This window comes from Hemitrygon akajei, chromosome 21, assembly GCF_048418815.1.
Source record: "Hemitrygon akajei chromosome 21, sHemAka1.3, whole genome shotgun sequence".
Taxonomy (NCBI): Eukaryota; Metazoa; Chordata; class Chondrichthyes; order Myliobatiformes; family Dasyatidae; genus Hemitrygon; species Hemitrygon akajei.
This window is the reverse complement of record NC_133144.1, coordinates 16,412,345-16,426,618: the sequence shown is the minus strand read 5'-3', so window position 1 is coordinate 16,426,618 and position 14,274 is coordinate 16,412,345. Positions and strand designations below refer to the sequence as shown.

Here is a 14,274-nt window from a genome sequence, read left to right as displayed (position 1 = left end):
CAATAAGATCACCCTCCTCCTCCTCAAGCCAGAGTTTGCCAATAAAGCACATGATCTGACTGCGTCTTTGTTTCTCGACACTAACCGATAGATTGAGACCTTTTAACGGTTGCTGTCTTTCAAGGTAAAGCTAATGGGCTGATTCCTAGTCTATGGTCTGAGTTATGAAGAAGGATTTGGAGGCAACTATGGTAGGTAGTTCGGAGGGGAATTTGAAAGGTCGTGAGAATGGAAATTGCTTCAAACTGCGAAAGTGAAACAAGTTATAGACATCAGGCAAACTTAGATGCATAATTAAAACACAGATGTTGGGATTGAAGTGGGGGATATTTTCTTTTGTGGGGACCCTATAAAAGAAAATGTCCCATTTCTCAAACAAATGAACAGTTATGCCTGGTTCTAGATTCCCCGCAGTCTGGGCCACTCAGATGTTAGCCTTCACTTACTATGGATTTGGGGTTGCTGGACAGGGACTACCTCCTTTAGGTACAAGAATATAGTACCTAAAGGCGACTAACATCTGAGTGGCTCAAACTGCGAGGATTGGCAACACTTAGAAATCACTTCACACTTTGGGCAGTAGTTGTTGAAGTTGAGCCTTTCTGGTAAAGGTCACACACGTTTTTGTTTCCTGGAACAGCCTTTCAGACTTGCTGTACAGCTGCTGCCTTTTCACCGGATGTGTTTGTTTAGAATTCTGCTTTAAATGTTTAGAAAATCTTGTTAAAATGGGGAAAAAATGTGGCTGGCACATCCCTTCAGTGACTTCCCTGTGGAGACAGGAGCCGAGGTCCCAGAGCAACCATGTCAAATAGCTGCAAACTATTTGGCAGGATCAAGTGATACTGTAATTAAAACAGCTGTAATATTAACAGATGGTGGAATAGAGGGAGTGTGGGATAGGACTAGCTGGGAATTAGTGTGAAGCAAGTTGCTTGTGCAGGGGTATGAGTTAGAATCAGAGAATGCTGAAAATGCAGTTTTTGTGGTGGTAAAATAACAAAATTCTGGAAATACAAGGTCACGCTGTATCTGTGGGAAGAGAAACAGTTATTTACTCCTGAAACAATCTTGCTTTAAAAATGTTATCTAGTGATCAGTTCTGTTAGCGGGTTCATGGAAATTAGTTGTGATGCTAAGATACATCACAACAGTTCTGACAATGTATCTTCAACCCAAAACATTCTTCTCACAGCATCTGCAAATTTTTTCTGATGGTTTGCTTTATAAAACCATGCATTTTTAAAAAAAGTTAGTACTACCCTTGCTTGTGCTGCGATGTGCATTATAGCTGTGTACAGTTCCAAATAACACCATTAAAGCTAACAGTTGCAGCTTGAAACCACAATTTTGACTTATTATCTGTGGTCAACCTTTAAGGCACCATCTGTTTGCAGCGTAGGTATATGCAACAAGAATCCTAATAATTGCATTAATTTTTTGTTGAAGGGCTTTCCTGTGTAAGTCTGCAAGCACTGCTCCTTGATGCTCTAAATCAAGGGATTCCAACCTGGGGTCCACGGCCCCTTCAGTTAATGGTAAGATGCATTAGCATAAAAAGATTGGAAACCCCTGCTCTAAATTAGCTCGGTAAAAGTTGTATTGCCTCCTTTCTGACTGGATTACTTTCTCTAGCACGGCAAGCAAAGTTTTGTGACTTTGCTATGTGCAAACACTGGTACAGTTCCTGGAGCTTCTCTAACTGTGAGCTGCTGTGGCCTTTCTGTGCAGTGGAGCAGGCCGAAATCTTGACTAAGCCATGGGTGGCAGATCCTGAGGCTCCGCTCCTGGATCCTGCTGACAATCCATGCCACCGAAGGCCTTTGTTTCTCAATGTCCTTGTTAATCAGCAACTCTTCTTTTTAAAAAGTTGAAATAATTTAGCTTTTATTTAATTAAAAGTAATAAAAACATTAAAATAAAAGAAAACATCTTTATTCAAATGAATGACATTGTAGTGGCACATTGTAAGAGCAGAAGTGAAGAGTATAAGGTTTAGTCACAACAGAGTTCTGTTGTGGGCACTGCTCGGTGCAGCGTCAGAACAGATGGTCAGATGTCCTGGTTTAACCACTTTAGTGCCCTGTGTACAGTACTCATACTAAAATGTGTCTAAGTCATGGATGCACTCATCCACAGAGTAGACAGTTTTACAGAGCCACCAACTGATCAACAGAGACTTGCAACCAACTGGCTTATTGGAGATTCTGGTGCTGCATTCTCCGATATCTTTGAAACTTTGTAATTTCTGTTATGCCTAAGTTCTGGAGAAGTGAGAGTTCTGTGTCAGCTGAGCTCCAGACAGACCAGCTGTGATTAACAAGACTTCCTTGCCTTTCCTTAGCTGGCACTGTCACTGCTTCCTTCGTTGTCTCTTGGCCTCCATTCTGTCACAGATATTACTTTTGTTCTTTCTACGCTCCCACTTCTCTACAATTTACAACCTGCTTTGTTTTCAAACTTGTGCTAGTTGAAGAGTTAGGAACCCAAGCAGTTAACGTTATTTCTCCACAAATGCTGTCTGACCCATTATGTGTTCCAGCACTTTTTATTTTTATTTCAATGTTAAACTTTAAATTCATCTGTGCTTGAAGGAGAGTTCTTGGATTGTGACCTGAGTGGTTTTCTCTTTCATCATACGTAATATCTGAGAGTGTGATACCTGATTTTAATATCTTGTATTGCTTTTGATGTTGTACGTTTGCATTATTCAACTCATTCGGGTAGCTGGGGCTCGTCAACCGTAGTTGGCAACTTGTCTAGAAGGAAAACCCTGATCTCAAAACTCCACTCATGGGGAAGGCTTAGGGAGTAAACCCTGAGGAGAAATCTGGAGCTGGAGTCCCCAATACAGTTCAGCACTGACAACTCCTGCGAAACTGCTGACATTGGTCTTTGCCGTTCCTTTGGATTCATCAGCTGCACGGAGGGGGAAGCCTCCCGCATGGTTAAGAGCTTGCTCTTCATATTTTACTGCCCTGGCTTGCGTACTGGCTAGACAGCTAGGACAATCACGACCAACGGAGAGTCTCATTCAACTCCTCCCTAAAGGGATAATCATCTTGATTGGTTGTATGTGGTTCAAGGGGAATTTTTAAGAGTGGATGTGGACAACATATTGTACTTGCTTGGCTTTTGCTGTGTTTCTGAGTAGATCTTGGCAACTCTCTGAGTATAATCTAAGTGTTGTATGTGCTTGAACTGCAGTCTGCACTGTTCCTTCCAATATCCATTTTGTTTTCCATGTTTTCCAAGTTGTTTAGAGAAACTCAGTAGAGTCTTATAAATCTTTGCTAGTGTGAGCAAAAATATATTCCTTCATTATATTTTCTGGCTCCATTTCTTGGATGTGTCCAGTCAGTGGCAATTGCAGTGATTCTGTAGATATCTGGACATGTGCATGAGACGTATCATGCAATACTTTATGACTAGGTGGATCAGTACTGGATTTGTGTTTTCTGAGACTACATTATGTGCCGCATACATTACTAGTTTATTAACGTCCTTTTGCATAGCAGGCAGAGCCAGGAAATAAGTTGTTAACAGACATGCAAAGAGTAGAGGTTTATTGCTGATAGTTTCCTTCAAGTGTGCTTCCTGGCCCATATTGTGCAGATATTGGGTTTTTTGGTAGGAAACAGGAAACTGAATAAACAAGGTGATGCAGTTAAGAACTGCAAAGTTTTGAATGCTCTGCCCTCTAAGGTATCAGCATGATACATTCTGTAAATAGAACTTTTTAATATTCTGTTCCTCAGACACTCTCCCCAAAGAGCCAACTGCAAGGGGTATAATTTCACATGTTTGAGGAGGACTTGCTTTGTGTATCCAAGAGCTTCACAGCAGAAGTGGTCACTGGGAGAAAATTGGCAGCTACAGTAATTTGCACCCAGCAGAAATCTGAAGTAGAGAGCTTGCTGGTCATTTTTCTTTTGCAGTGAAGGAATTATTTTTAATGCTACTGGGAGAATTACTTGCTACTTTGGGCAGTTGCAGTATGTTAATTATTTTGTGCCCTTCCTTGAGCACTTATGGGACCTTGGCTTCGTACACTTCTTGAAAGATGTAATGCCTCTTCAGTGCAAAACTCCAACATGTCAAAATCTTGTGGAACGCTTTGACTGCCTCAATTATGCTGCACGTGTGTTGGTGTCTTTTGGATTGTGGAGAACTTTGCAGCATAATTTTCTCACCATTCAAAAGACCCTTCCAGCAGTGGACAGTCAAAAGAGATAGCTATAGCAGAGAGAGCTTGGGACTGAAGTGGGCTGAGTGGGTTAATACTACTTCAGTAACCTCTTGATATTCAGAGATGGGGAGGGTTGAAAATACAAATTCCAGCAAGTGCCTTGTTCCATACAGAATGCAATGAGATATTTCACCTTGTTTGCTCAATGTAGCACACTTAAATGTTGTTAATTGTTTATATTATTTACACTGAACCTCACTTCACACTGCTCTGTGTGATTCATTATTGGGCACTTGACCCACTAACTTGAACACTCATGGCAGTGATATACCCTTCTGTACCTTTCTGAAGAAAGAGACATTTTGCTCAGAGACATTTTCCTGCACTGGAAACCAAGCTCAAGTGGTGTTGGGCTTGTTGCCATGGCAAAATCTTCAAGTAGGGAGAGCTATACAGCTAAATAAAAGCAGCAAAGTCCGTCATTTCCCAACAGGTGGTAATGACAGAGCCTGTTAGCAGATGCTGCTGCACTCACCATCCTGAACAGGGTGTACCCTGACACCACACCTTGGCACCTGGCAGCCACACTGGTTGCTACAGCCTGCCCAACACCATCCTTCACTGGCGCCTCCACACCTTAAAGACGAGTACTGATGCAGGGTTTCAGCATGAAGCTTCAATTCCTTTCCTCCCACAGATATTGCTCGACTCGCTGATTATTCTGTGTTTGAAATATCATGGGAAGGATGTATTTTTAAAAAAGTCCAATTGAACTGGAAAACAAAATTAATATTTACTGGAAATTAATTTTGATAATTGTACATGAAACTGCATCTTTTGATTCAAGAGCAAACTGCTACTGATCACATGATTTAAATTTAAATTTGCCAGGATAACGAAGCTTCATGTTTTCCACTGTGTTCAGGAATGTGGGTTAACCACCATACTGCTTTTGCTGAAGTCTTTGAAGGATGTTAGTACAGATGCAGACAATAGTAAGTTTTTATATTGATTCCAGATGCTCCCTTTCTTCCCCAAATGACGGATATTGCTGAGAGTGCAAGAAGTGTACTGGATGAAGAGGTTGCCCTAGAGAGTCTGGTGGGTGAACGAGCAGCAAATCCCACAACCATTAACTTCTCTTTGAAGAACTTGGGCACAGAGATCAGGTGAGCTAACCTTATCTGTAGTGAAGAAAGGAGTGTAATTTCTTGACCTTATTAACTACCAAATAACCAGAAGGTTTGAGAATAAAGACTGAACAGTGAAATTCTGCAACACACACAAAAATGCTGGTGGAACACAGCAGGCCAGGCAGCATCTAAAAGGAGAAGTACTGTCGACGTTTCGGGCCGAGACCCTTCGTCAGGACTAACTGAAAGGAAAGATAGTAAGAGATTTGAAATTCTGCAGTATTTTCAAATACAGGTTCTAGATTTTTGAAATTTTATTCTCCGACCAATTAATTGTACACTGAAAGGACATGGTAAAAAGGTGAGCAAAGGGGCATTTTACTTTGAAAAGTTAATAGAACATAGAACAGTACAGCATGGGACAATGTTGTGCCAATTTTTATGCCAATTTATACTAAATATCCTCCTGCTGTGTATTATCTATATCCCTGCATTCCCTTCAGATTCATGTGTCTGCCTAAAAGCCTCTTAAACTCCACCAAACTTTCTGCTTCAACTAATGGCCTTGTGCTGCACACTTTTAAAACTAAGTACTTACATTAATTTATTTCCATGCTTCCTTTAATTAACTCTTTCCCTGCCACGTTACTGTATTCAATCCACTGAAGCTTTAAAGTATCTAGTTGTTTGTGTTTCCATAAAGAATTATATTTGTACTTAAACGTTAATTTCAAAGATATGCTCCTGATGTACTGGTGTATGTTTAGCTGTTGAGTGTTAATTTTATTTACATTGAACCTGACGTAACACTGACCCACAGAGCACTGGTTTATTGTTATGCTCTTAGACTTTTTGTCTGAATGCTTATGGCAATTTTAAAATACATGATATAATATTCACAATTTACATTATTCATTTAAAATAATCATGAGCGGCTAGCAAAGTATTTGATACAGTTATAAAAGGGACTATGTACTAAAATTGAAACCAGTCTATAGAAGCTTATAATAAATCTTGCATTGAAATATACAACACCACTTGTAATCTTAAAGAATTTAGAAAATGATTTGGGATCAAAAAGTAATTGAGTTGAGATCCAGACAGTGTACTTCCTCCCAGCATTTGAAAGGATTCATGGAAGCAGTTCAGTGCTTTTATAAACTGAAAATTAAAATGATTTAAACCATAGTGATGAAAAGATGTTTTCCATTGTGAAAGCATAGTGGATTAACTATTGGAGCACCAACTTGCTTTAAAGTTGATGGACCATGCTTGTTATGAAATGTGTAAATCAACTGAAGTATAATTTGACTGTTGTAGGTATGCTTGCTAATTTTTGGTAATGCCCCCCCTCCCATTTTGATTCTTTAAAGGTACTTCATTAGCAGTGTGTTGGAGTCTTTATTTTGTGATATTTAGATGTGGCTTTAATACCTTGTTCAGGATAAATCTGTTTGTGGTTTTGCATTAATACTGCATTAGGTAGAGTTTCTATCCTACCTCTTTGCTAGAGGTGTATTTAGCAGATTGCCTGTGATTAGTTCCTTTCTGGAGCAATCCATACATTAGCTAAAGTTACAATAGAAAGATGAGGCTAAAGAATTATAAATTCCTTTTGCAAGAAACTTGAAGAACAAACATTAAGATGAGTAACTTGTCAAAGTAATAAAAAAATCTAATTTAAAAATCTTAAGCCTACCCAAATATTGTCATTAATATTTTTGAAATCTCTGTGAAATCCAATTCTACAATTGATACATGGACAGTCTTCTATTAGGAAAAACTTGTCCCTGTATAGTGCTGTTCAGTGATTCCTAGCTGTTTCATAGCCACCAAATTACCTTGCTGTTATGTAGTGAGTGTAGCTGCATTTTAAGAGAGAAAAAAAACAGTGAACTGCATTTGAAATCAACATTTGATTAATTTGCTTATATTCGTGAGTTATGCCAAAGGATAAATTATGTCCAGGACACCAGAGCGGTACCCTTCAGAAAGTGGGAGGAGGTGTTAAATTCCTTAGGAGAATGAAGATTTTAAAATTTCATCTGAAAGTGCTTTCTGATAATATTGTGCTGAAATCTGCCAGTAATACAAGAGTGATAATTCATATTAACCTCTCATTTTATATCTCTGAGAAAAGAAATTCCTTGAAATATTGGAAAATGTTGGAAGCATTAAACTCAGGTGTTGAATGTTATCTGGAAGGAGGGACAATTTGTTTAAGGTCAAAGGCCTTTCATCAAAATGCCTGAAGGGTTTCAACCTGAAAAACATTAATTCTGTTCCTTTTTCTGCAGGTGCTACCTGGCCTGCTGATTGTTTTCAGCATTTTCTGATTTTATTTCTAGATTTCATGCATCTTCAGTTTCTTGATATTCAGACTAATTTATCACATATACATAGAAACATACAATGAAATATGTCATTTGTGTTAATAACCAACACAATCTAAGGAACCCTCAGCTATTCTTAAAATAAACTTCCTAAGCAAGTATTCAGCTAACTGCTTAGTAAAGTTATAGTTTGAATCTTGTGAAGCACATTGGAGTATTTCGATGGCACTATACATAAATAAGTTTTTCTATGTTGTATGTTAGGCATGATTCATGAATAATAGTCATTTGGGTGATACTGATACAATTCTGAATCCATTGCAGAAACTCAATGTCAAATCTGAAACCAGGAAGAGCAAACAATGAAAACCGCCGAAGTGTGTTCTACACAGAAGACTGGGTGCTACTAGATCCCACCCTCAAAGACTTGGAAGAAGCTGCAGGACATGAGGAAAGGAGAAGAAGGGAGTCAGTTGAACAAAGTAGAGGTTTGTCATTTGAAATCAAATTCATTTGGGAAAATAAAGCATTTTTGCACAACTAATTCACTTTTTAAACAAGTTGTACTTCTTGGGCTGGCTCATATTCTTTATAAACTGCCTGGAGTAGTTCGTTACAGAGTTCCATTCCAAACCTGTGATCATGTTGTCTGTCTTCAGCATCAGAGTCAGAATCCAAATCAGCTTTATTACCACCAACATGTGTTGTGAAATTTGTTAACTTAGCAGCAGCAGTTTAATGCAATACTTAATATAGAAGAAGAAAAATATATTACAGAATACATATATTGAATAGATTAAAAATCATGCAAAAACCAGAATATATATTAAAAAAAGTGAAGTAGTGTTCATGGGTTCAATGTCCATTTAGGAATCGGATGGCAGAGGGGAAGAAGCTGTTCTTGAATCACTGAGTGTGTGCCTTCAGGCTTCTGTACCCCCTACCTGATGGTAACAGTGAGAAAAGAGCATGTCCTTGGTGCTGCAGGTCCTTAATAATGGATGCTGTCTTTTTGAGACACCACTCCTTCAAGATGTCCTGGGTACTTTGCAGGCTAGTACCCAAGATGGAGCTGACTAAATTTACAACCCACTGCAGCTTCTTTCAGTCCTGTGCAGTAGACCCCCCCCCCCATACCAGACAGTGATGCAGCCTGTCAGAATGCTCTCCATGGTACATCTATAGAAGTTTTTGAGTGTATTTGCTGACATACCAATTTTCTTCAGACTCCTATTGAAGTATAGTCACTGTCTTGCCTTCTTTATAACTGCATTGATATGTTGGGACCAAGTTAGGTCCTCAGATATCTTGACTCCCAGGAACCTGAAACTGCCCACTCTCTCCACTTCTGATCCCTCTATGAGGATTAGTATCTGTTCTTTCGTCTTATCCTTCCTGAAGTCCACAATCAGCTCTTTTGTCTTACTGATGTTGAGTGCAAAGTTGTTGCTACAACACCACTCCACTAGCTGGCATATCTCGCTCCTGTACGCCCTCTCATCTTCATATGAGACTCTACCAACAATAGTTGTATCATCAGCAAATTTATAGATGGTATTTGAGTTATGCTTAGCCGCACAGTCATGAGTATAGAGAGAGTAGAGCAGTGTGTTAAGCACACGCCCCTGTGGTGCACCAGTGTTGATCGTCAGCAAGGAAGAGATATTATCACCAATCCGCACAGATTTGTGGTCGTGTGAAGAGCCATTGAGATTGGCATCTGCTGTTGACCTATTGTGGCGATAGGCAAATTTCAGTGGATCCATGTCTTTGCTGAGGCAGGAGTTCAGTCTAGTCATGACTGTTGTAGCTGAATGAAATCATAGGAAAGCGAGTTACTGGTAGGTTCAAAACAGCTTCTTTATTCGACACAAGAAGGTACAGCAAGCATCATATGGAGACCCTTTGGTGGAAAAGGTCTGCTAGCCCAATGTAGGCTCGATATTTATTTGCTAAACACAAAGGGCAATCCCTATTTACAAAATATAGACAATGCATAGACAATGCTTTCTTTTGAAGCTACATGCAAAACATCACACCTTCTGACTTCATCCTTTCCTCCTGACGCCCTCATGTCTGGGTTGGTATTCACAGTCTTTCAGAATGCAAATTAAATCCACAATACATTTATTTGGTATTTTACGTGCTAATATAGAGGACAATTCATATATCTAAAGTATAGATAATACTGTCTTCAAAACTACGGCGTCAGCAGCGTCTGGTATTCACAGCTTTTAGGAAATGCATTGTTATGAACTCAATCCACAGTACTTTGTCAAACAGAACATAAGACTGGTGTCCAAAGCCCACCTAAATGACCTAAACCCAAAAACTCACTCCAGCAATGACCAACCTCTCAAAGCATTTCATTCCTGTAGATGCGAGTGCTACTGGGCGATAGTCATTAAGGCAGCTCCCATTATTCTTCTTAGGCACTGGTATACTTCTTGTCTTTTTGAAGCCAGTGGGAGATAGTCATTAAGGCAGCTGCCATTATTCTTCTTAGGCACTGGTATACTTGTTGTCTTTTTGAAGCCAGTGGGAACTTACGCCTGTAACACTGAGAGGTTGAAAATATCCTTGAATACTCCCTCCAGTTGGTTGGCACAGGTTTTCAGAGCCTTACCAGGTACTCCATTGGGACCTTACACCTTGCGAGGGTTCACCCTCTTTAAAGACAGCCTAACATCAGCTTTTGAGACAGAGATCACAGGATCACTGGGTGCAGCAGGGATCTTTACAGTTGTGGTTATATTTATTCATTCAAAGCAGGCATAGAAAGCATTGAGTTCATCTGGTAGTGAGGCATCACTGCTGTTCTTGCTTTTGGGTTTCACTTTGTTGGAAGTAATGTTTTGCAAGCATTATGTTTTCCAGAGTTGTCGTACATCCGATGTTGTCTCCAACCTCGTTCGAAATTGTCTCTTCGCCCTTGAAATAGCCATTTATAAATCATACTTGGTTTTCTTGACCATGACAATTATTCTCTTTCCCCTTAGTTGTGTTTTTCTATTGGACCTGTGACTTCTGAAAAGGTTCTTTTTAAGGCTGTCAAAGATGTGATTGGATTAGGGTACCATCAATGGTTAATTTGCTTGCTGCTTGTGTGTGAAGTTAGCCATTCACGTAATGGAAGTCTCCTGAAGAATTTGAGCCAAATTCCTGTAAACTTTAAGGAGAAATGGAGAAAAATTGGAAATGTAATACTGCAAAGCAGAAAATTCATTGAAAAGAAACATCTGTTGAATGTTTGTGGAGATCTGCTCTTTATATTTCTGATTATTTTCATGAATAATTCTTTGAACTATTTTTTCTTCCAAAGATGACAGTAGAATCTTTTTAATTTGATATTGCGATATTCATAGCCCTACTGAAGTATTTCCTGTTACTACAAAAAGATCTATAATTATTTTCTTTACTTTGTTGGAATCATTCTTACCTAAAATCTCTTGGTTTCATTCGTTTGTCCTCTGTTTCCTCAGGCTAATTGCTTGCTCATGAAGTTTCTATTTCTATTTTCTAGTACATTTTTCAATTTTGGAAATTTGTTTACTACAAACTCCTGTTTTAAAAATGTTCTTTCCCTTCGAAACTATCCCACTGCTTTCTCACAGTCACAGAGATGGAGCACAAAAAACAGGCCCTATGGCCCACTAATCATCAGCCACTCATTTGCAGTAATCCTACACTAATCGCATTTTATTCTCCCCACATTCCTTCTACTTACCATATAACCATAACAGCACGGAAACAGGCCATCTCAGCCCTTCTCACTGTATGAGAACGCTTACTCTCACCTAGTCCCACTGACCTGCACTCAGCCCATAACCCTCCATTCCTTTCCTGTCCATATACCTATCCGATTTTTTTTAAATGACAATATCAAACCTGCCTCTACCACTTCTACTGGAAGCTTGTTCCACACAGCTACCACTCTCTGAGTAAAGAAGTTCCCCCTCATGTTACCCCTAAACTTTTGCCCCCTAAATCTCAACTCATGTCCTCTTGTTTGAATCCCCCCTACTCTCAATGGAAAAAGCCTATCCACGTCAACTCTATCTATCCCCCTCATAATTTTAAATACCTCTATCAAGTTCCCCCCTCAACCTTCTACGCTCCAAAGAATAAAGACCTAACTTATACGACCTTTCTCTGTAACTTAGGTGCTGAAACCCAGGTAATATTCTAGTAAATCTTCTCTGTACTCTCTCTATTTTGTTGACATCTTTCCTATAATTCAGTGACCAGAACTGTACACAATACTCCAAATTTGGCCTCACCAGTGCCTTGTACAATTTTAACATGACATCCCAACTCCTATACTCAATGCTCTGATTTATAAAGGCCAGCATACCAAAAGCTTTCTTCACCACCCTATCCACATGAGATTGCACCTTCAGGGAACTATGCACCATTATTCCTAGATCACTCTGTTCTACTGCATTCCTCAATGCCCTACCATTTACTATGTATGTCCTATTTTGATTAGTCCTACCAAACTGGAGCACCTCACACTTATCAGCATTAAACTCCATCTGCCATCGTTCAGCCCACTCTTCTAACTGCCTAAATCTCTCTGCAAGCTTTGAAAACTTACTTCATTATCCACAACGCCACCTACCTTAGTATCATCTGCATACTTACTAATCCAATTTACCACACCATCATCCAGATCATTAATGTATATGACAAACAACATTGGACCCAGTACAGATCCCTGAGGCACACCACTAGTCACCGGCCTCCAACCTGACAACCAGTTATCCACCACTACTCTCTGGCATCTCCCATCCAGCCACTGTTGAATCCATTTTACTATTTCAATATTAATACCTAATGATTGAACCTTCCTAACTAACCTTCCATGTGGAACCTTGTCAAAAGCCTTACTGAAGTCCATATAGCAACATCCACTGCTTTACCCTCGTCAACTTTCCTAGTAATCCCTTCAAAAAATTCAATAAGATTTGTCAAACATGACCTTCCATGCACAATGCCATGTTGATCGTTCCTAATCAGACCCTGTCTATCCAGATAATTATATATACCATCTCTAAGAATACTTCCCATTAATTTACCCACCACTGACATCAAACTTACAGGCCGATAATTGCTAGGTTTACTCTTAGAGCTCTTTTTAAACAATGGAACCACATGAGCAATACGCCAATCCTCCGGCGCCATCCCCGTTTCTAATGACATTTGAAATATTTCTGTCAGAGCCCCTGCTATTTGTACACTAACTTCCCTCAAGGTCCTAGGGAATATCCTGTCCGGACCCGGAGACTTATCCACTTTTATATTCTTTAAAAGCGCTAGTACTTCCTCTTCTTTAATCATCATAGTTTCCATAACCATCCTACTTGTTTCCCTTTCCTCACACAATTCAATATCCTTCTCCTTAATGAATACCGAAGAAAAGAAATTGTTCAAAATCTCCCCCATCTCTTTTGGCTCCACACATAGCTGTCCACTCTGATTCTCTAAGGGACCAAATTTTATCCCTCACTATCCTTTTCCTATTAATATAACTATAGAAACCCTTTGGATTTATTTTCACCTTACTTGCCAAAGCAACCTCATATCTTCTTTTAGCTTTTCTAATTTCTTTCTTAAGATTCTTTTTACATTCTTTATATTCCTCGAGCACCTCATTTACTCCATGCTGCCTATATTTATTGTAGATCTCTCTTTTTTTCCGAACCAAGTTTCCAATATCCCTTGAAAACCATGGCTCTCTCAAACTTTTAACCTTTCCTTTCAACCTAACAGGAACATAAAGATTCTGTACCCTCAAAATTTCACCTTTAAATGACCTCCATTTCTTTATTACATCCTTCCCATAAAACAAATTGTCCCAATCCACTCCTTCTAAATCCTTTCACATCTCCTCAAAGTTGGCCTTTCTCCTATCAAAAATCTCAACCCTGGGTCCAGTCCTATTCTTCTCCATAATTATATTGAAACTAATGGCATTGTGATCACTGGACCCAAAGTGCTCCCCAACACATACCTCAGTCACCTGACCTATCTCATTCCCTAACAAGAGATCCAAACATTGCCCCTTCTCTAGTTGGTACCTCTATGTATTGCTGCAAAAAACTATCCTGCACACATTTTACAAACTCCAAACCATCCAGCCCTTTTATAGAATGGGCTTCCCAGTCTATGTGTGGAAAATTAAAATCTCCCACAATCACAACCTTATGCTTACTACAAATATCTGCTATCGCCTTACAAATTTGCTCCTCCAATTCTCGCTCCCCATTAGGTGGTCTATAATACATCCCTATAAGTATTACCACACCTTTCCCATTCCTCAATTCCACCCAAATAGACTCCCTAGATGAACCCTCTAATCTATCCTTCCAAAGCACTACTGTAATATTTTCTCTGACAAGTAATGTAACATCTCCCCCTCTTGCCCCGCCGATTCTATCACACCTGAAGCAACGAAATCCAGGAATATTTAGTTGCCAATCACACCGCTCCTGCAACCATGTTTCACTAATAGCTATGTGTTGCCTTAAGGCATTTGTTTAGCTTTATTACATTTTCGCTTTAGTAATTCATTTGTAATTATTTTCTAGTTAAAGTTAAGGTTGTTGAAAGTAAATTT

The 14,274-nt window shown here is 39.3% G+C and overlaps 1 protein-coding gene and 1 long non-coding RNA gene across 2 annotated transcripts in view; one reads left to right on the top strand and one right to left on the bottom strand.

The window, feature by feature from the left end:
- The window catches only part of tbc1d2b (TBC1 domain family, member 2B), a 103,420-nt gene that overhangs the window by 51,886 nt on the left and 37,260 nt on the right, over positions 1 to 14,274 (top strand). Inside the window, exons 3-4 of the mRNA XM_073024873.1 lie at positions 5,208 to 5,358; positions 7,980 to 8,143. Of these exons, the coding sequence (XP_072880974.1) occupies positions 5,208 to 5,358; positions 7,980 to 8,143 (315 nt within the window). The remainder of the gene's footprint in view (positions 1 to 5,207; positions 5,359 to 7,979; positions 8,144 to 14,274) is intronic.
- The window catches only part of LOC140714107 (uncharacterized), a 56,892-nt gene continuing 52,115 nt past the window's right edge, over positions 9,498 to 14,274 (bottom strand). The window contains exon 3 of the long non-coding RNA XR_012095831.1: positions 9,498 to 10,824. This is a non-coding gene — a long non-coding RNA (uncharacterized lncRNA). The remainder of the gene's footprint in view (positions 10,825 to 14,274) is intronic.